This window comes from Vipera berus (genome assembly GCF_964194415.1).
Source record: "Vipera berus genome assembly, chromosome: 3".
Lineage (NCBI taxonomy): Eukaryota > Metazoa > Chordata > Lepidosauria > Squamata > Viperidae > Vipera > Vipera berus.
Genome location: NC_138204.1, coordinates 4625455 through 4647859, shown reverse-complemented (window position 1 = coordinate 4647859; position 22405 = coordinate 4625455). Strand labels below are relative to the sequence as shown.

Below are 22405 nucleotides of genomic sequence, written 5' to 3'. Positions count from 1 at the left end.
AAACCAGGAGTATAAAAACAGTTATGAATATGAAAACGGGTTAAATTTGTAAAAGATTAGATACAGGTGGTCCTTGACTTACGACCACAACTGAGCCCAAAACTTCCCTTGCTAAGCGAGACAGTCGTTAAGCGAATTCCACCCCCAAGTCACGGCCTTCCTTGCTGCGGTTGTAAAACGAATCACTGCAGTAGTTAGGTCAGTAACACTGTTGTTAATGGGTTAATGTTAATGGCCGCCCCATAGTCAGAAGGTCGCAAAGCGTGATCCCAGAATACACAACACAAATTACATGCCGGTTGCCAAGCATCCTAATTTTGATCACGTGACCATGGGGGGGGGTAAGTGTGAAAAAGGGTCCTCAATTACTTTTTTCAGTGTTGTTGCAAGTTGAGGACCATCTGTACTTTAGGACAGGGGTCCCCAACCTGTGGACCGCAACCCTCTACCGGGCTGCGGCGTATTGGCCACCAGGCCATGTGACCAGATGACCATTGCATGCGTGCGTGTGCATGCACGCGCACAGGCACACCCTCGCGAGTGTTGCCGCAAGCGTCACAGGTGTTCTCGGCTCCACTCGGTGCGAGCGTCACGGGCATTTTCAGCCTCGCGTGAATTGTCGCCACAAGCGTTGCGGGCTATTTGGGCCCCACTCGCGCGATTGCTCACAGCCCCACTCGCGCGAGCAACGGGAGTTTGTGTGTGTGCGTGCATTCACACACACACCCCACAAACCATCCCTTCTTTACCCCCCACTCCCCACACTCTGGGCTGCCAACTCTGAATGGTTGGGGAATCTGCTTTAATAGAAGGCGTGGCAGAAACGGGGGAAGGGGGTGGAGATAAAAGAGGGATCAGCCTAGCATCCTCATTTAGGCACAATCAAACTTAAATCCAGCCCCCCTCGAATTTCAGGGACCCTTGCCTTAACTCCAAGCAGGTGCTAACCACGAGTTGAGAAGATTAATGTCAGGAGTGGAAGATCAGGTCCAATTAAACTGATTTGTTGCTACTCATGATTAGCATCTGCTTGGGATTAGATAAGGGTCCGTGGAATTCTGCCCATTAGGGGCACTCAGCCGCCAACCCACATTTATGGCCTTCGGCGGTGTCCCCTCCTCACACAACTGCAGCATTGTAGTTTCGGGCCCAAAGAGACCCGTAGTAAACAACCGTTTCGCTTTACGCCCTACCCCCAAAAAAGATGGTAAAAATAGAAGCTAGTCTCACCCAGTGATCCACTTAATGACTGGTCACGACTTAACGACTGGAACGTACCCTTTGTAGAACGTGATTGCGGGGCCTATGAGGAGGCAGCTGGTTGCATTCCCTCAGCTGCCTGTCTAGTGATCAAGGCATCCGTGGAGATGGTCAGTCGTCCAGGTTGTCCCAAAGATGCTTTTTCAAGAGGCCACTGGGCTGTCCCGGGTTTTTTTTTTTGGCTGGAAGACGTTTCGCTTTTCATCCGAGAAGCTTCTTCATTTCTGACCGAACGGTGGGGAACGGAAGGATTTATGTTCCTGGCAGTCCTCTGGTCTTTTGTGCTCTTTCGGAGAGTTGTCGAGGCCACTTGGAGGTTTACCTGTGGCCTCGGGGTCCCCTGAATCAAGAGGGCAGACAGGTGTGGAAGCTTCCTGGAACTGCTGGAAAGACCCCCCATCATAAACAGGAGATAGGTGGGGTCGTGTCCCTCCCCCTCTGTTGAGAGAGGGCTGCTCAATTTTAATGCCGATGGCCTCTTCGGGCCCTCTTTTCAGACCAGCGGTCCTCGCTGTCCAGAATGCGGGCTTTGCGGTCTTCAAAACAAGACAGCTAACACACACACACAGACGGCCTTCGGAGCGCTAACAAGATGACTGCAAGGACTACAAACCCTTCCGTCCTCCGCCATTCAGTCGGAACCGAAGAAGCTTCTCGGAGGGGAAGCGAGACGCCTTCAAGGGGGGGGGAAGCAAAAAATCCAGGTGGGTTGTCAAGACGTGTCTCCTTTCTCTTCAGAGGACACGTTCAACTTCTGGCAAGGCCTGAAAGACGCCGGGTTGCTCGAAGAAGTGGTCCAGGAGTTCAGGATGGAGTTCACAGAAGCCGTGAAGGGCCTCCAGCAGAGGATCCAGGAGCTGCCTTTGCAGCTGAACGGTGAGAGGATTGAACAGCTGCTTAAGACTTACTTACAGTTAGTCCCCGGCTTAAGGGCCATTCGTTTCAATGACAGTTTGAAGTTACAGCAACGCTGAAAAAGGGCCTTATGACTGCAGTGGTTGTAAGGGTGAAGAACGGTCATATGTCCCTTTTTTCAGTGCCGTCGTAACTTTGAACGGTCACTACGTGAGCTGTTGTAAGTCGAGGACTACCTGTCCAAAAATGATGAAACGCAATCATTGCATTGCTATAATTTTCTACATACACCATCTTTGATTAACAACAACAACAGTTGGGAGGGACCTTGGAGGTCTTCTAGTCTACCCCCCTGCTCAGGCAGGAAACCCTATCCCATTTCAACCAATGGTTGTCCAATCTCTTTGTAAAAACTTCCAGTGTTGGAGCACCCAGGACTTCTGTTGGCGAGCTGTTCCACTGATTTAATTGTCCTCACTGCCAAGGGAAATTTCTCCTTAGTTCTAGTTTGCTGCTTCTTGATTAGTTTCCATCCTTTGCTTCTTGTCCTGCCTTTGGGCGCTCTGAAGAATATATGATGCTTTATAGAGCATGAAAAGTAAAAACCATTATTTCACTTTTCTGCTTCAAGAAAGCTTAAAATCATAAGAGCAAAGGCAGCTTATACATGTGCTTCATTTTAGCTAAGAAAGAAGGATTTGAGGACATTCCTACCTTTTCCTTCACACCCACCGCTGGAAATGAGAGGGGGTGTGTGGATTTGTGGATGGCTCAGTGGGTTAGGACGCTGAGCTTGTCGATCGGAAGGTCGGCAGTTTGGCGGGTCGAATCCCGAGTGCCGCGTAACAGAGTGAGCACCTGTTACTCGTCCCAGCTTCTGCCAACCTAGCAGTTCGAAAGCATGTAAAAATGCAAGTAGAAAAATAGGGACCACTACGGTGGGAAGGTAACAGCGTTCCGTGCGCCTTTGGCATCTAGTCATGCTGGCCACATGACCACGGAGACGTCCTCGGACAAGCGCTGGCTCTTCGGCTTTGAAACGGAGATGAGCACCGGCCCCTAGAGTCGGAAACGACTAGCACGCATGTGCGGGGGAACCTTTACCTTTTACCTTTTATGCCTAAAAGGGACGCGGCGGCTCAGTGGGTTAGGACGCTGAGCTTGTCGATCAGAAGGTCGGCAGTTTGGCGGGTCGAATCCCGAGCGCCGCGTAGCAGAGTGAGCGCCTGTTATGTGTCCCAGCTTCTGCCAACCTAGCAGTTCGAAAGCACGTAAAAATGCAAGTAGAAAAACAGGGACCACTACGGTGGGAAGGTAACAGCGTTCTGTCATGCCGGCCACATGACCACGGAGACGTCCTCTTCAGCTTTGAAACGGAGATGAGCACCGGCCCGTAGAGTTGGAAACGACTAGCATGCGTGTGTGGGGGAACCTTTACCTTTATGCCTAAAAGGCTCTTTGTTGGCCACATTTTGCTTTCTCATCCTGCACTTCCATTAGATGCCATCCTGCTGAACAACATCGTCCAAAACTTTGGTATGCTGGACCTCGTGAAGAAAGTTTTGGCCAGTCACAAGTGCCAAATGGACCGTTCCAGAAAGCAATACACGCGAGACTTAGCAGGTACCATCTCCTGCTCCTATTCCTCTCCTAGAGTTCTGTCACCTGGTAAGGTGCAGGTAGTCCTCGACTTACGACCTCAATTATTATTATTATTTAAACTTATATACCGCCCTTCTCCCGTAGGACCCAGGGCAGTTCACAAGGCGATTAAAACAATATAACAATACAAAAGTTAATAACAAATTAAAATAAATTAAACTATCCTTAATTAAAATCTAAAACCCTTAACTCTAATTAAAAAACCCAATTACGATAGGTTAAAAATTAAAAGTTCTCAGTCCTGTCCAGAAAGCTCAAAGAGCCAGGTCTTCAGGTCCCGGCGGAACAAACGAAAATCTGGGGCAGTCCTGAGCTCTACGGGTAACTGGTTCCAAAGGGCAGGCGCGCCCACCGAGAAGGCCCTCCCCCTGGGTGTCGCCCGCCGGCAATCCTTTGCCGGCGGCACCCTGAGAAGGCCCTCCCTGTGGGAGCGCACAGGACGAAGGGAGCTTGATGCCGGCAGCAGTTGTTCCCTCAGATATCCCGGACCCAAGCCATTTAGGGCTTTATAGGTCATCACCAGCACCTTGAATCTCACCCGGAGGGCAACCGGAAGCCAATGCAGCTCACGGAGCAGAGGTGTTACATGGGAGTATCGGGAAACCCACATCACAACTCACGCGGCTGCATTCTGCACCAGTTGAAGCCTCCGAGTGGTCCTCAAGGGCAGCCCCATGTAGAGAGCGTTGCAGTAGTCTAACCGGGAGGTCACGAGCGCATGAGTGACTGTGCGCAAGGCAAAAGCTCCCTTGCTGAGCAAGACAGTTGTTAAGGGAGTCTTGTCCCCATTTTACGACCTTTCTTGCCACCGTCGTTAAGTGAATCACTGCGGTCATTAAGTTAGTAGCCTGGTTGTGAAGTGAACCTGGCTTCCCCGTGGACTTTGCTTGTCCGAAGGTCGCAAAAGGGGATCACAGGGCCCCCAGGATGCTGCGAGGCGTCCTAAAGTCAGTTGCCGAGCATCCAAAGTTTGATGACATCACCGAGGGGATCGTGGAAAAGTCTGAAGTGTGAAGAATGGTCATCATTCGCATTTTTACCCAGTGCTCTTGTAACTTTGAAAAGTCACTGAATGAATGAATGTTTGTAAGTTGAGAACTGCCTGTTTCTGCGAAGAAAGCCCCACCCTTGGATGTGGGTTACAGACAGGAAAGACAAATAATCAGGGAACTGGAAATGGAAGTTGTAAGGGGGAATAAATAAAGGAATGGGGAATGGTTAGCCTTGAGCAAAAAGTGTTGTGGGAATGTGTGTGTGGCACAATTGTGGCCCCGCAAGCGATCTTGGGCGCCCAAAGAACTGGGTTCTAGTTCTGCCTTAGGCATGAAAGCTGGCTGGGTGACTTTGGCCCAATCACCAGATGAGTTCTAGTTCTGCCTTAGGCATGAAAGCTGGCTGGGTGACTTTGGCCCAATCACCAGGTGAGTTCTAGTTCTGCCTTAGGCATGAAAGCTGGCTGGGTGACTTTGGCCCAATCACCAGGTGAGTTCTAGTTCTGCCTTAGGTATGAAAGCTGGCTGGGTGACTTTGGCCCAATCACCAGGTGAGTTCTAGTTCTGCCTTAGGTATGAAAGCTAGTTGGGTGACTTTGGTCCAATCACCAGGTGAGTTCTAGTTCTGCCTTAGGCATGAAAGCTGGCTGGGTGACTTTGGCCCAATCACCAGGTGAGTTCTAGTTCTGCCTTAGGTATGAAAGCTGGCTGGGTGACTTTGGCCCAATCACCAGGTGAGTTCTAGTTCTGCCTTAGGCACGAAAGCTAGTTGGGTGACTTTGGTCCAATCACCAGGTGAGTTCTAGTTCTGCCTTAGGCATGAAAGCTGGCTGGGTGACTGGCCCAATCACCAGGTGAGTTCTAGTTCTGCCTTAGGCATGAAAGCTGGCTGGGTGACTTTGGCCCAATCACCAGGTGAGTTCTAGTTCTGCCTTAGGCATGAAAGCTGGCTGGGTGACTTTGGCCCAATCACCAGGTGAGTTCTAGTTCTGCCTTAGGTATGAAAGCTGGCTGGGTGACTTTGGCCCAATCACCAGGTGAGTTCTAGTTCTGCCTTAGGTATGAAAGCTGGCTGGGTGACTTTTTTTAAAAAAATTCCATTTATATCCCACCCTTCTCCGAAGACTCAGGGCGGCTTACAAGCTTAGCAGTAGCCTTCATTCTATGTATATGCCTGCTTATTAGGGCTTTCACACACACCCCAAGCGGCATTATTACAAAGTCAGCTTAATTGCCCCCAACAATCTGGGTCCTCATTTAACCTACCTCAGAAGGATGGAAGGCTGAGTCAACCTTGAGCCTGGTGGGACTCGAACCTGCACTAATTGCAGGCAGCTGGTGGCCCAATCACTAATTGCAGGCAGCTCCTGGCCCAATCACCAGTAGACGGCGAGTTCTAGTCCCGCCTTACGCATGAAAGCTAGTTGGGTGACTTTGGCCCAGCCACTTTGTCAGCCCAACCCACCTCACAGTTGTTGTGGGAAAAATAGGAGGAAGGGGGTATCGTGTACGTTTGAGCTACTTATAAAGAAATAAAAGCAGGATAAAAATCTAATAAAAATAAATAGATAAATACAAATGGAATTAATAGATAAATTATTTAGGCAAATATTTCTATTTATTAAATTTTTACATCATCCAACTCCCAGCAAAATTTGAAGAAATCCCAGTTTGGAGAACAATTTACTTTTTTTTTTTAAACTAATCTGTCAAGTCAGACCTTCCCATCCTGATAGGAGAGGCAGAGCTTCCTTCTGGGTTTCCAGGTGTACAAAACCAGAAGGATATCAACAAGCTGGACCGTCTGCTGGCATTAGTTGTCCACCCAAGACCACCGTGCCTTTGATTTTGAAATGGCCTTCCGACTTAGATCAGCAATCCCCAACCTTTCTGTGTTGACAGCCTGGCAGGGGGAGGGGGGAGGGAAGAGGGTATGGTTTTGCATGAGGGGCAGATGCGAGTGGGACTGCGAGTGTGCATGCCCATCATTTCATTGATAGATAGATAGATAGATAGATAGATAGATAGATAGATAGATAGATAGATAGATAGATATGAAGATAGACACAGACATGAAGAAGATAGATAGATAGATAGATAGATAGATAGATAGATAGATAGATAGATAGATAGATAGATGATAGATAGATAGATAGATAGACAATAGAGACATGAAGAAAGGTAGGTAGGTAGGTAGGTAGGTAGATAGATAGATAGATAGATGATAGATAGATAGACAGACAATAGAGACATGAAGAAAGGTAGGTAGGTAGGTAGATAGAAGATAGATAGATAGATGATAGATAGATAGATAGATAGATAGATAGATAGATAGATAGATAGATAGATAGATAGATAGATAGATAGATAGATAACCTTTATTGTCATTTTTTTCCCTGTGGGCACAATGCCACACATTACAAATGAAATTTAGTTGCTTCCTCTCAAAGTGCCCGACTGGGGCTGCACGCACGAACCCTTCCGTGAGTGGAGCTACGTGCGCATGTGCTCTCGCCCGCTGCTTGCGGGGCCCGGTTCCAAATGGGCTGCGGCCTGGTAGTGGGCTGCAGCCCTGGGGTCGGGGAACCCTGTCTTAGATGCTGTGCAGTGTAAGAGGGGAAGCCGTGTCTGCTCTAGCCTTGCCCTTTGACCCTTGCCAATCTCCTGCCTGCTACCCGTGGCCTTAATCGCTCTCCTCTCCCGCCCCTCCCCCTTTCCGCCCCCAGCTCTGGAGCAGCAGTGTGACGAGCACCGCAAGAGAGCCAAGGAGCTGAAGCACAAATCCCAGCATCTCAACAACGTGCTGATGACCTTGACGCCCGTCTCCATCCCCTCCCCTCTGAAACGCCCCCGGCTGACCCGAGCCACTTCGGGACCGCCGGCCATCACCTCCCAACTCCTGACTCAGTCGGCCCAGATTGCCCTGGCTCCAGGCATGCCGGTCACCCAGCTGGCCGGTTTGCCCATCGGCAAAGTCGTCTCTGCCCTGCCGGCATCTGCTCTGGGAAAGGCCAGCACCCAGGTGACGTCCGCCGGCTCTCCGGTCTCCCCGCTGCTGGGCGGGTACACCATCTTGGCGTCGGCGGGCAGCGCCTTCCCCAACGCGCTGGAAATCCACCCGGAAGCCTCCAACCTCACCGTCTTGAGCACGGCGGCCATCCAGGACAGCAGCACGGTGGTCAAAGTGGTCAGCCCTTTCCAGCTGCTCACCCTTCCCGGGCTGGGCACGGCCATCCAGAACGTGACGCAGGTGTCTCCCGGGGGCAGCACAATTGTGGCCGTGCCGTCCAGCGTGATGGAAGGCGCTTCGGCCGCGGAGGAGCACGCAACCATTGAGGTAACCACCGTAGCGGACGAGCCTCCGCAGAAATGAAAGACGGATGTTGGTCCATTTTGGGGGCGGGGGAGGGGAGTGCTCCGGGCTTACGGGCCCGTCCCTTGGATGAGAAGACGACGACGAAGAAGAAGAAGAAGAAGTGCTGGGGGAAAAGGAGGGGAAAACGGATCAGCTGACGGAGGAACGGGGAGGTTGAAATCTTGGAAGAAAGATGAAGAGAGAGCACAAAACGAAGGGAGAACGGCACTAAAGCGGCAGGGAAAAAACCCCACAACCCCTGTTCCTGGGATCCATTAAAAGCTATACAACCTTCGTGCCCCCAGCTTGTAAGTACTCCCCCGTCTCTTGCCAGCCCTGGGAAACCGAGGCAGCCGAGGCAGGTTTCCAAGAATGTAACAATTAACCAAACCAGGCAGGCCAAAGGATTAGGCAGCTAGACAGGAATATTTTTTTTAAAAAAACGTTTCAAGGCTGGCAGAAGTGGGGAGGGGGGTGGGTGCGGGGGTCCCAGTACCAGGCAAGTTGCCTGAATGTTTGGTTAGACGGGGGGGGGGGTGGAGGCTGACGGACTTGTTTCTCTGCCAGAATGGAGGCGGAGAGAGACGGAGGGAACTTGGCCTTTCTTTGCCCGTGGGGGAAATGTAGAAGGAGCCCTGCACGGTTTGCCAAAAGGCGCGGGGTGTGTGTGTGGGGGACGGGGAATAGCGGCTTGAAAACGGGAAAGTCCCATGAGGACGTGGGAGGCTTGAAAGGGCAGATCCATTCTCAACTTAAAAGAGCTTCTACTTGCTGAGACACCCCCCCCCCAATTCCTTCCCCCATCTTGCATCTCAGCCCCAGAGCATTCCTGGCCAAACTGCTGAAGGTATTGGATTTCCCCCCCCCCCAAGTGGGTCTGTCCTCCACGGCTACCAAGCCTTATCTTCCCCAACCCCGGTGCATCAGCACTTTAGGCTGCAAAAGACTTTTTTTTTTGCCAAAAAAAATGGCAGCTCCTGGTTGTTCCAGCTGACTTTTGAGGGACTTGATACTTGAGGGTGTGGGAAGAAGAAGAAGAAGAAGAAGGAAGAAGAAGTCGTTGGGAAAAAAACCATCTCCCATCGGGAAGCGACGAGGGCTGGGATTCTCACCGTGTGAGTTTTTGGCCCGTCGGAAGCGGCGGGATCAAGTCCCGTGGGTAACATTAAAATTGGTTTTCCAAGCTCGCCTTGCGCTTGTGGGTTCTTGCCCTGTTCCCGCGCGGTGTTGCACAGAGGCTTGGCCGTCTTAAGCTCCGGTGGGTTTGTCTGAACTTTTTTTTTCTATCTCCCAAGCCGGGTTGAAATTTGTGGCTTGTAATCCAACTGGACTTCCTTGCGTTTCTTTGGAAGACGCTTCGCTTCTCATCCGAGAAGCTCCTTCAGCTCCCACTGGATGGCGGGGAGTGGAAAGATGTGTATTGCGGGCACTCCCCGCCATCCAGTCGGAGCTGAAGAAGCTTCTCGGATGAGAAGCGAAACGTCTTCCAAAGTAACGCAAGAAAGTCCAGTTGCCTTCTGGGGAAAAAAAAAAGAAAAACCGAGGCCTGGATGACTTGAGAACCTCCTTAGACATTTGTAATCCACCGTTTACAGGTGAGAGCAGTTTTCCTCAACCTTGGCCGCTTTAAGATAGGTGGACTTCATGTTTCGTGCTGGCTAGGGAATTCTGGGAGTTGAAGTCCACCCATCTTAAAGTGGCCAAGGTTGAGAAACCCTGGCTTAGATTCTCCTATACATTAAGCCATCATCATCATCATCATCATAAAAAAAAGTTGGAAAGGACATTGGAGGTCATCTAGTCTAACCCCCTGCTCAGGCAAAAAACCTTATACCATTCCAGACAAATGGCTGTCCAGTCTCTTCTTAAAAATTTCCAGTGTTGGAGCATTCACCGCTTCTGGAGGCAGGTAGTTCCACTGGTTAATTGTTCTCACAGTCAGGAAGTTTCTCCTTAGTTCTAAGTTGTTTCTCTCCTTGATTGGTTTCCATCCGTTGCTTCTTGTCTTGCGTTCTAGTACTTTGGAGAATAGCTTGACTCCCTCTTTGGGGCAGCCCCTGATATACTGGAAGACTGCTATCATGTCCCCCCTGGTCCTTCTCTTCATTAAACTAGATATGCCCATTTCCAGCAACTGCTCCTTATATGTTTTAGCCTCCAGTTCCCCTGATCACCTTTGTTGCTCTTCTCTGTTCATCTTCAAATTTAAATGCTTACAGTACATAACCTATATATAAACTCAACATCCTATTGACTGCATTCTGCAACAACATGCAAAATCCAGAAAGCAGGAAAAGGCCAAAGAAATTACAGGCATGAGATGAGGAGAGAATAAACTGCTAAAGTCCCACCGAGGCCGATTCCAGGTTCTCTCTCTCTCTCTCTCTCTCTCTCTCTCTCTCTCTCTCTCTCTCTCTCTCTCTCTCTCTCTCTCTCTCTCTCTCTCCCTCCCTCCCTCCCTCCCTCCCTCCCTCCCTCTCCCTCTCTCTCTGTGTGTTTTGAAGGGACGCGGTAGCTCAGTGGGTTAGGACGCTGAGCTTGTCGGTCAGAAGGTCGGCAGTTTGGCAGGTCGAATCCCAAGTGCCGCATAACAGAGTGAGCACCTGTTACTTGTCCCAGCTTCTGCCAACCTAGCAGTTCAAAAGCATGTAAAAATGCAAGTAGAAAAATAGGGACCACTCCGGTGGGAAGGTAACAGCGTTCCATGTCATGCCAGCCATGTGACCACAGAGACGTCCTCGGACAAGCGCTGGCTCTTCGGCTTTGAAATGGAGATGAGCACCGGCCCCTAGAGTTGGAAACAACTAGCACGCATGTGCGGGGGAACCTTTACCTTTAAACACACACACACACACACACACACACACACACACACACACACACACACATATATATATATATATATATATATATATATATATATATATATATATATATATATATATATATATATATATATTTCTCTTCCCTCCCCGATGCAGCTGACAAAGTGAGAAAGAGCCTGTGGCCTAGAGGTTAAAACAACTGCCTAATGTGCAATCAGCCCAGGTTCGAATCTCAGAAGGGTGTGGCTGACTGATGAGAACAAATAAGTTTGAAATAGCTATATCAGCCTCCCTTTAATTCTTTGTTAGCAATCCAAAAAATGTACGCTATATATAGTCTCCTTTCTTAGATTAATGGTATGTCAGCCGACCCTCTTCCAATCTGTTGACCTGTGTGATGGTCTCCAGATTTTACAGCACGGCATGGTTAGTGGCTTTATAGCTGCTTCTGTCACTTGCTTGGTTTGTCTGTTATTCCATTGGTTCTTGTGACCTTCTGACTTGGTAACGAGCACTGTAGAGTTGTGGTATAACTTAATCATATACAGGTAATCCCCGAGTTACGAGCGTTCACTTAACGCTCGTTCAAAGTTACGGGATGAGCGCCCCCTAGTGCTTTCGAGCAAGTCCCGAAATTATGACTATTGCAGCACCCTAACACTTATGAGCGACCACGGAGGCACTGCAACATGCACCCTGGTTATTCCCTCCCTCCCCACTCCCCGCATCTCTCCAGGCGCCAGGCCTTCAACAGTCATCCTGCAAAGATTGAGATCCTTTGCTTTCCTGGCTGCTCCAGGAGTTTGGTGCGTTCGCAGAGAATGGAAGTGTTCCCCCGGCCTCAGATCTGGGTGGCAGCGGCTTAATAAGGTCTCCGGTACCTGGATTGGGTTGCCGGAGGGCTGCAGAAGCGTCTCCCGGCTTCAGATCTGGGCGACGGCAGGAACCGCGGCAGAAAGGAGATGGATCTTTTCCAGGTGAGTCCCACACAGCAGGAAGGTAGCGGGAAGCACGAGGTATCTTAGTGGGTCAGGGAGGCCTTAGGGGCCTGTTCCGTTACTAGGCCCTCCATGGCCTTCCCCACTTTGAGATAACCTCATGTTCACTTAACGAGCCGCATGCGTCTTAACGAGCAAAGGAGTGATCTCGTTCAAGGTACGAGATTCACTTTTCGAGTTACGAGTGGAATGGTCAGGCTCCATTCCACTTGTGACTCGAGGACTACCTGTATTAGGGACCTGGTATTAAAGGAGAAACTTCCTGACAGTGAGAACAATCAACCAGTGGAACAGCTTGCCCCCAGAAATCGTGGGCGCGACCAGGGGTAGGCCACCTTGGCTCTTTTATGACTCGTGGACTTCAACTCCCAGAATTCCTGAGCCAGCCATGCTGAGGGGAAAGGGAGAGGTTTCCAAGCTGAGCCTTGCTGGCTCAGGAATTCTGGGAGTTGAAGTCCACAAATCATGAAGGGGCCATAGTTTCCCCCTTGCTGGCTCAGGAATTCTGGGAGTTGAAGTCCACAAGCCATGAAGGGGCCATAGTTCCCCCATGCTGGCTCAGGAATTCTGGGAGTCATAAAAGAGCCAAGGTTGCCTACCCCTGGGCTAGACAGTCACCTGTCTGAGGTGGTACAGGTTCTCCTGTTTGAGCAGGGGGATGGACTAGAAGACCTCCAAGGTCCCTTCCAGCTCTATTCTATTCCTGTAAGTGAGGAATATCTCTGAGATTTCCCAACCTTGGAACTTCGGGATCTGTGGATTCCAGAATTCCCCTGCTGCCTGGGGAATTCTGGAAGTTGCAGTCCAGGAGTCCTAAGATTGCCAAGGTTGGAAAACCCCGATTTAACTTGCCTTGGATGTTGAGACCTCTGCTGTACAGAGTTTTAATGCAGCTAGTCCTCAACTTGCAATCACAGTTGGGACCAACGTTGCCATGGCTGAGCAAGGCAGTTCAATGAGTCACACCTGATTTGGTGACCTTTTTTGCCACAGCTGTTAAGCAATTCCCTGCAGTTGTTACATGAGTTTGGGTTCCCCCCCCCCCCATTGGCTTTGGCTGTCAGAAGCCAGCTGGGAAGGTCGCAAAGAGTGATCATTTATTTATTTATATTTATTTTTTTATTTTAATTCCATTTATATCCAGCCCTTCTCCGAAGACTCAGGGCGGCTTACAAGCTTAGCAGTAGCCTTCATTCTATGTATATGCCTGCTTATTAGGGCTTTCACACACACACCCCAAGCGGCATTATTACAAAGTCAGCTTAATTGCCCCCAACAATCTGGGTCCTCATTTTACCTACCGTAGTTTCTGGTGTATAAGACTACTTTTTAACCCATGAAAATCTTCTCAAAAGTCAGGGGTCGTCTTATACGCAGGGTGCTGAAAATTTAGGGACAGGGCTGGCTGGAAAACCTGGAGCGGATCTCCCATTTAGTCTGTGCAGGGAAAGCGGGACCAATTGGAGAAGAAGCTGCAGTCTGTGATTTTTTACAGGCTGGGGTCTGGGCGTCTTTTCTTCTAAAGTTGAAGAGCAGCTGTAGTATATCCCAACTTGAAAGGCAGGTGGGGAAGGCAGCAGCCAGAGCAGGCTTAGCTCTAAGGACACATTTGACTCAGGAACTGGGCGGGCTGGCTGGAAAACCTGGAGCGGATCTCCCATTTGGTCTTTTTTTTTTTAAAATCCCATTTATATCCCGCCCTTCTCCGAAGACTCAGGGCGGCTTACAAGCTTAGCAGTAGCCTTCATTCTATGTATATGCCTGCTTATTAGGGCTTTCACACACACCCCAAGCGGCATTATTACAAAGTCAGCTTAATTGCCCCCAACAATCTGGGTCCTCATTTTACCTACCTCGGAAGGATGGAAGGCTGAGTCAACCTTGAGCCTGGTGGGACTCGAACCTGCACTAATTGCAGGCAGCTGGTGTTACTTAAGGAGGCATCAGCCCACTGCTCCACCAAGGCTCCACCCCCCCCCCCCCAGACGCTGCAGCCGTCATAAGTTGGGGGATTGTCATTTGCAACCTGGCTAGCTAGCTTCTGACAAGCAAAGTCAATGGGGTAACTGCTTGATTCACTTAACAACTGCAGTAATTCACCTAACTCTGGCAAGAGTCATAAAATGGGGCATGTTTCACTTAATGCCCTACTTAGCAGTGCAGATTTGGGAGCCAGTAACGGTCATAAATGGAGAACTGACTGTACTCTTTGCTTTTCATTTTAATCAGATTGAGTTACTGTCTATACACCGGTGTCCTTTAGTTTACCAATTTAAGCTGGGAAACTTGCAGAGGCTTGCTTTCCTTTTTTTTTCCCACTTCCCGTTTTCTTCCTCCGTTTCTTTTCTGCCTCTTACAATCTCACACATTCAGATGAAAGGAAGATTTAATTGCATAAAGTTAATACTTGGTCTGAATGGCGCTCTCTTCACTGGCAGCCATTAGGTGGCGATAGAGATGCATTAGAAAGTTAAAAAAGAAAATGAAAAACTGCAAACAGTTTCTGAATGTATTTTTAAAAAATCCCAGCGTTAACAGGTGAATCATGCCGTCAAATTATTGAGCAGAACATTCTTTTTCAGGGCTGATATGAAGAAAAGCAGAATGGGCAGGAATAGAATAGAATAGAATAAGAAATAGGCATAGAATAGAATTAGAATAGAATGGAATAGAATAGAATAGAATAGAATAGAATAGAATAGAATAGAATAGAATAGAATAGAATAGAATAGAATAGAAAATATGGAATGGAATGGAATAGAATAGAATAGAATAGAATAGAATAGAATAGAATAGAATAGAATAGAATAGAATAGAATAGAATAGGAAGGGACCTTGGAGGTCTTCTAGTCCAGCCCCCCCTCCCTCTTAAGCAGGAGAACCTACATTGTCTCAGACAAGTGTCTGTCTAGTCTCTTCTTAAAAACCTCCAGAAAATATGGAATAGAATAGAATGGAATGGAATGGAATGGAATAGAAATATAGAATAGAATAGGAATAGAGCTGGAAGGGACCTTGGAGGTCTTCTAGTCGATCCCCCTGCTCAAGCAGGAGAACCTATACCATCTCTGACAGATGATTGTCCAGTCTCTTCTTAAATATCTCCAGTAATGGAGCACCCATGATTTCTGGTGGCAAGCTGTTTCACTGGTTAATTGTCCTCACTGTCAGGACGTTTCTCCTTAATTCCAGGTTGCTTCTCTCTCTGGTCAGTTTCCAACCATTTTTTCTCGTCCTGCCCTCTGGTGGTTTGGAGAATAGCTTGACCTCCTCTTCTTTGGGGCAGCCCCTGAGATACTGGAAGACTGCTATCATGTCTCCCCTGTTTCTTCTTTTCTTCAGACTAGCCAAACCCAAGTCCTGCAGCCGTTCTTCGTATGTTTTAGCCTCCAGGCCTTGGATCATCCTAGTTGCTCTTCCCTGAACTTTTTCCAAACTCTCAACGTCTTTTTTCTGATCTGGTGACCACTTTTCAAAGTTCTCTAGGCATTGCCTAGTCTTTGTGGCTAACCTTAACAGAAAACTCGGTCTTGGGCACCGTCCAGAACAAGTGAAAATAGCTCTCGACTCAGTTTAACCACCATTCAAAATTACAACCGGGCTGAAAAAATTGATTTATGACTGGTCCTTGAGTTATGACTGTCACAGTGGCTCACGATCAAGATTGGGGCACCTGTCAGCCGCCAAGCATTTCCAATAGTTGCCACAACTCGGGATCACTTGATCGCCATTTTCAACTTTCCCAGAGGCATTCTGATGAGCAGATTCAACGGAGAAACCTGGATTCACTTAATAATCTATGTGATTTGCTTAGCTACTGCGGCAAAAGGCTGATAAAAATCCGGTGGCGCTCACTTAACAACCACGTTACTCAGTGATGGAAATGCCATTTCCCAATTGTAGGTTGAAACTCGAGGATAATCACTAGGAGAAAAACGTAAATGTTCACTCTGGTAACTCTCTGCTTGCAGTGCCTCGGCTCCTTTAAATGAGCTCCAGTGTTCCACAAATAGGATCAACTGGAGTCCATTAGTGCCTAATCCACAACACAAATTGCAATCACTGCATCTTGGCACAGAATGCTTGTTGGCACAGAATGGTGTCCTTTTACTCATTTCCAATGAATAGCGCTAGAGGCAGTTGCTTCCCCTTCTGGTTACTGTCTCCACAATGTTTCTCTTCCTCAAATCTGTGCAAAGAAAAAAAAAAGGGGATGGACATTTTGGACTCATTAACGTAGACCATAACGTGTGTCCTGTCCCAGCCTACGTGATTGTGATTTCTTGTTATGCTCAGAAGGAGAAACCCCTCTTCCAAGAAACAGGCAGGAACCGGAAGAAGAAAACAAGCCCTTTTCTTATTCACAGACCTGAGTCAACGTCCAAGGCAAACAAACAGTCCACAGGAACTCCATCCTCAACACAAACAGTTGCCTTAAGCAACCAGCACCTCCCACACCTTCCCTTTTATAATTCAGCCCAGGCATGGCTTCCTAATGCCTTCTCCTTTGCCTTTGGAGCTGCCCCATTGCATTCCTTTGTCCTACTGCCTTCTCTTGCCGGCGTTTTCGTGCATCCCGGATTTGTCCCAGCTGCTCTTCATCACTGTCCAACTCAGGCTCCCAGCACAGCTGTGTCTCAGCCTGAGCACGAGTAGAGGGGCCAGGTTCCGACTGTATGTCTCAGAGCTCCTCAGAGCCTTCCTGTGACTCTGATGTCACTCCAGGCTCCTCCTCCTCCGCCTCTGATTCCTCAGACTCAGCTACTGGATCTGCTGGCTGGCGAGGAATCACAACAACATGGTCCAAAATGGTCTCCCATCAACCATTAGCAACTGGTAAAGGTAAAGGTTCCCCCGCACATGCGTGCTAGTCGTTTCCGACTCTAGGGGCCGGTGCTCATCTCCATTTGAAAGCTGAAGAGCCAGCGCTTGTCCGAGGACGTCTGTGTGGTCATGTGGCCGGCATGACTAGACGCCAAAGGCGCACGGAACGCTGTTACCTTCCCACCGGAGTGGTCCCTATTTTTCTACTTGCATTTTTACGTGCTTTCGAACTGCTAGGTTGGCAGAAGCTGGGACGAGTAATAGGCGCTCACTCTGCTACGCGGCACTCGGGATTCGACCCACCAAACTGCCGACCTTCTGATCAACAAGCTCAGCGTTGTACCATTCAAACTCCTCCTGTCTGATTGGGTTATCACAGATTGTGTAATGGAACGTGTAAGTGACCTTGGGGGAGGAGGGGAAGAGACCGTGTCTAGGAAACAATCAGATAAGGGCATAGAAGCCCTCAGTAGTTTAATGGTCAGAGGAAGAAAATGAAGGACGACTCAATGGATCAGACAAAAGTGGAGGTGGGAAGTTTGTTTCAATGAGAATAGAGCTGGAAGGGACCTTGGAGGCCTTCTAGTCCAACCCCCTGCTCAGGCAGGAGACCCTATATCAAGTGGTTGTCCACTCTCTGCTTAAAAGCCTCCATTAGCACCCTCAACTTCTGGAGACAAGCTGTTCTACCGATTAATTGTTCTCCCTGTCGGGAAATTTCTCCTTAGTTCCAGGTTGTTTCTCTCCTTGAAAGGTTTCCATCCACTGCTTCTTGTCCTGCCTTTGGCTGCTTTGGAGAATAAGTGGATTCCCCCCCTCTTCTTTATGGCAGCCCCTCAGACAGTGGAACAAACTGCCATCATGTCACTCCTAATCCTTCTTTTCACTAAAAGATACTTTGTTTGATCCACAGAATTGAGAATATCTTTCAGAATTGCACCGTCTGCTGCTTTCAGACGCCTTCATTTTAGCTCCAGCTTCTTCTCAACATGTTCTTGTCACCACCACTGCTTGCTTGGAACACCACTAGCATTCTCAAGGATGGTGTCCCTCGGCCTCAAGGACCAAGGCTCACTCAATTTCTCTGTCACTCTAAAACATGAAGAGCGGTTGCGCGAACTGAGTATCTCTGGTTTAACAAAAAGAAGGACTAGGGGAGACATGACAGCAATGTTCCAACATCTCCAGGGTTGCCACAAAGAAGAGGGAGTCAAGCTATTCTCCAAAGCGCCTGAAGGCAGGACAAGAAGGAACGGATGGAAACTCATCAAGGAGAGAAGCAACCTGGAACTAAGGAAAAATTTCCTGACGGGAGAACAGTTAATCAGTGGAAAGGCTTGCCTCCAGAAATTGTGGGTGCTCCAACGTTGAAGGTTTTGAAAAAGAAACCAGACAGCCACTTGTCTGGAATGGTATAGGGCCTCTTGCCTGATCAGGGGGTTGGACTAGAAGACCTCCAAGGTCCCTTCCAACTCTGTTATTCTGTTATTTCCTAGACGTCTTAGAAAATTAGGGCTTTTTCTAGTCTAGATCAGGGCTTTTCAGCCGTTGGTACACGTACCACCTATGGTACTTTGGCAGGTGGTATGCAACCGTCCTAGAAAAAGTGTAGCAAGGGAGGGGAATGAGCCAAAGCGACCGAAGCCTGAGGGAGAGGTAGCTGCAGGACAGTCTGGGCTCCGCAGAAGCCCCAGGAACCAAGAGGGCTCTAGCTGATTGGCTCCAGCTGATTGGCGCTTCCGGAAGCAGCATGGAGCTAGAGGTGAACTGAAGAAAAAAGGAGGGAGGAGAGAATATAAAAGGAGGTGGTTTTGACGGGAAAGGGGGAAAAAAGAACAGAGAAAGAGAAGGGGAGCTCAGCAGGTAGGGAGGAAACGGACAGGGAAGAAGCAGCAACTTTTGCTGGAAGAAAAGGTCCCCTGGTTCGTTTTCTCCAGCCAGGAGAATACAATCAGCACGGATGAAATGAAAAGCCGGGAGACGAACAGTCAGAAAGGAGGTGGGTTCATTTCAGAAGCCAGTGGCTTCCAGATCAGTTGGCAGCTTGACTGGGTTACCAAGAGGATTTTTGTGCAGTTTTTACGGCGTTTTGTAATTCAGAGGCTTGATTTGTGTGGTGTTGTGATTCAGGGTCAGCCTGTGGGTTCGGCAGTTGGGTTGGATGACTCAGATGAGGGGGAGGAGGGGGGTGTTGAAGAACTTGCTGATGATGGCTTTGAGGCTCCGCAGAGCCCCCAGCCAGGCCCCTCCTACCTGGTGGAGACCCAGCTGTGTGAGCCTGACAGTGTGGATGAAGATGACCCACAGCTGGCCCTGTTCAAGGACGCCCGACGCAGGAGGCAGTCAAGTAGGAGCAAGCAGAGGAAGGCTGTGGGACTTCTCGGAAGGAGGCAAAGAGAGGCCACGCCCTGAACTCTTTATAAAGGGAATGTTTGGGGGAGGGCTGGTTTGCTGAAAGCAACCGCTCAGATAGTGTTTCAAAGCTCCGGTATCTTGTTTCATGTTTTGTTTGTTTTTGTAATAAATTTGGCAGACGTATTCCAGCCGCTTGCCGTCTGTAAAGGTGTTGCCTTTTCTGCAAGGCCGGTAGCAGGCTGGTACAGAACATGTGGTTTGGTTATTGGAATAACCAAAGGCTAACGATGAGTCCAAAGTGTTGACTTCTATAGGTTCAAACCCTTTAAACAAATGTAATTATTATTACTATTTTTTTTTATTTCCATTTATATCCCGCCCTTCTCCGAAGACTCAGGGTGGCTTACAAGCTTAGCAGTAGCCTTCATTCTATGTATATGCCTGCTTATTAGGGCTTTCACACACACCCCAAGCGGCATTATTACAAAGTCAGCTTAATTGGGGGTCTTCAAACGTGGCCTGGCTGAGGAATTCTGGGAGTTGAAGTCCACAAGTCATAAAACTTTTAGAAAGTTCTCTTTGAAGGTAAACAGGCTTAATTTAAGGCTAAAGCTTTTCGCAATTGCGGGAGCCTTTCAGTCTCAAATTGCAACATCGTGACACGCCTGAGGGAGCTTAAAGAAAGAAACACACACAGACACACACACACACACACACACACACACACACACACACAGAGAGAAAACCACCGGAGTTTAGTGTTTATTCTGGGAGCCTTTTGTGAGCCTTTCTTGCTTTTCACTTGATTCCTGTGTCTAAGGGTACAGGGAAGGGATTGGGGTGGTGGCGCATTCTTACTACACTGTGGAAGGAATGCTCAGAAGACAGGGAAGAAGAAGGAGAAGGAGAGAAGGGCCAGCCAGCCAGCTGACAGTGGTGCGTATTAATAAACACGGATAAATTCATGATCCATTTGTCAGTGCAAAGGAAAAGTGATTCAGCAAAGGAACTGCCATCCAAGAAATTAAAACTGGCACTTTTTTTTCCTTCCCCCCCTACAGTTTAGTATTTTATTAGATTATAGAATAAAATACAAAAAGCAAATAGTAGGACACTGGGGGGGGGAAGCCAGGGGGAGAAAGGAAAAAAAACCAGACTTCCTCTCTTGCAGTAGAAGGAAGCATTAACATTGGACCTCAACTTTTTACTTTTCCATAATATTATCAACTAGCCCAGGGGTAGGCAACTTTGGCTCTTTTACGACTCGTGGACTTCGACTTCAGCATGGCTGGCTCAGGAATTGTGGGAGTTGAAGTCCATGAGTCATAAAAGAGCCGAGGTTGCCTAGCCCTGGTCTAGTGGTTAAAGCATTAGGCTGGAAAGCAGGAGACCTAGAGTTCAAGTCCCGCCTTTAGGAATGAAAGCCAGCTGGGTCTCACGTTATGGAGAATTGCCAATCCAAAATGACACTTGCCTGATGTCTCAAGAAGAAAATGATCCCGTGGTAGGACACCAACCGCATCTCTTGCTCAAAGCGCTTGATGGAGCCCAGATGACTCTCAAAGGTGATTTCTGCGTAGCCAGTCCCATCGAAATAGGAGCTGTCGGTCAGCCAGGGATCGCCCGTCGATTTGGATCTTTGAGAAGAAGGGAAGACTGGATGAGTGATGTGCCCAATCTACACCGCTGCATTCCAGAAATTAAGAATTTGGAGATTTAAGAAAAATATATCTATACCAAGGGTAGGCAACCTCGGCTCTTTTATGACTCATGGACTTCAACTCCCAGAATTCCTAAGCCAGCATGGCTCAGCTTGGAAACCTCTCCCTTTCCCCTCAGCATAGTTGACTCAGGAATTCTGGGAGTTGAAGTCCACGAGTCCTAAAAGAGCCAAGGTTGCCTACCCCTGAACTAGCCATTTCTATAACAAGAAATGAATCTAATCAGTAAAACCCAAAATCCCTCCCAGCCACTTTTTTTTTTTAGTCATCAAGTTTTTGATACCTTGCTAAGCACTGGCAGTACTCAAATATTGTCACGTGCTAAAGGTGGTACCATCTGTGAAAAGGTTGAAAAGCCCTGGTCTAAATTTCTTCACAAACCCAAAATGAACTTTAGCTTCCAAATGCAGAAGCTCTCAAGCCAGAAGTTTTTTTTTTTAGCCCTCAACTATTTGTTTAAAAATAGGGAGCACTACGGTGGGAAGGTAACAGCGTTCCGTGCGCCGTTGGCGTCTAGTCATGCCGGCCACATGACCATGGAGACGTCCTCGGACAAGCGCTGGCTCTTCGGCTTTGAAACGGAGATGAGCACCGGCCCCTAGAGTCGGAAACGACTAGCACGCGTGTGCGGGGGAACCTTTACCTTTATTTGTTTAACAACCATTCAGAGTTACAAAGGGACCAAAAAAAGTGCGTTATTTACAACGGTTGCCGCCACCCAGGTCATTTTAGCGTCCTTTGTGACATTCCTGGCTGGCTTCTGACAAGCAAAGTCCATGCATGGGGGAAGCCAGATTTGCTTAATGACAGAGATTCACTTTACAACGGCAGTGACTCACTTATCAGCGGCGGCAAAAGAAAGTAAAATTGGGTGCAATTCGTTTCACAGCCATTTGGCGTAGCAAGGGAAAAATATGCCCCCCCCAAGCATATCTTAGGTCTTCTCACTTCCTTTAAAAAACAACACCAACACCACCTATATATTTATTTTCTGCAGTTTGACCTTTGCTTCTAGCCTGGAGTTCCCCCTTTGGTTTTTAGCTTTGACCACCTGATCTCTGCTTTTCTCTCAAAAGGATGATTTTGAGTTGCAGTCACGTCAAAGAGTTACACTCGAAAACGCTGCCTTTGATCTACCCTAGATAAGGTTATATTCCATCCACACATACTACCCCCTTTGACCTGAGACAATCTTCTTGTTTGCCTGTTTGCGAGTCCTTTCCATCTTTTTGCCCGAGCTCCAAATCAGGTTTGGATTCAATACTTGGTGGGACTGTTAGGACTTGTGCAGGATTATGTATTTGAAGGCAAAAAGGGACACACACACACAACATGGACACACACACAACACCTGTCTGCAAACTGTGGAATCAAAATGCAAGATCCAAAAGCAAATAATCAAGGCTCTTTGCAATAGTTACTCTTAACGGTGCTTGCCGGAGAAGATCTCCATAAGCATAGTGGGAGACACACCCCTGCAAGCCAAGGAGATAACCTGTATTTATACCAATAGCAATAGCACTAAAGACTTATATACCACTTCACAGTGCTTTACAGC

The 22405-nt window shown here is 48.4% G+C and overlaps 1 protein-coding gene across 4 annotated transcripts in view; it reads left to right on the top strand.

Moving 5' to 3' along the window:
* GMEB2 (glucocorticoid modulatory element binding protein 2) overlaps positions 1 to 9307 on the top strand; it is a 37233-nt gene extending 27926 nt beyond the window's left edge. For 3 of the 4 annotated variants that reach the window (XM_081323775.1, XM_081323776.1, XM_081323778.1), the window contains 3 exons: positions 1978 to 2136; positions 3616 to 3738; positions 7496 to 9307. In XM_081323775.1, the coding sequence (XP_081179901.1) occupies positions 1978 to 2136; positions 3616 to 3738; positions 7496 to 8142 (929 nt within the window). In that variant the 3' untranslated portion in view covers positions 8143 to 9307. The remainder of the gene's footprint in view (positions 1 to 1977; positions 2137 to 3615; positions 3739 to 7495) is intronic. The other variant, XM_081323777.1, reaches the window with a different exon arrangement.
* The last annotated feature ends 13098 nt before the right edge of the window (positions 9308 to 22405 follow it).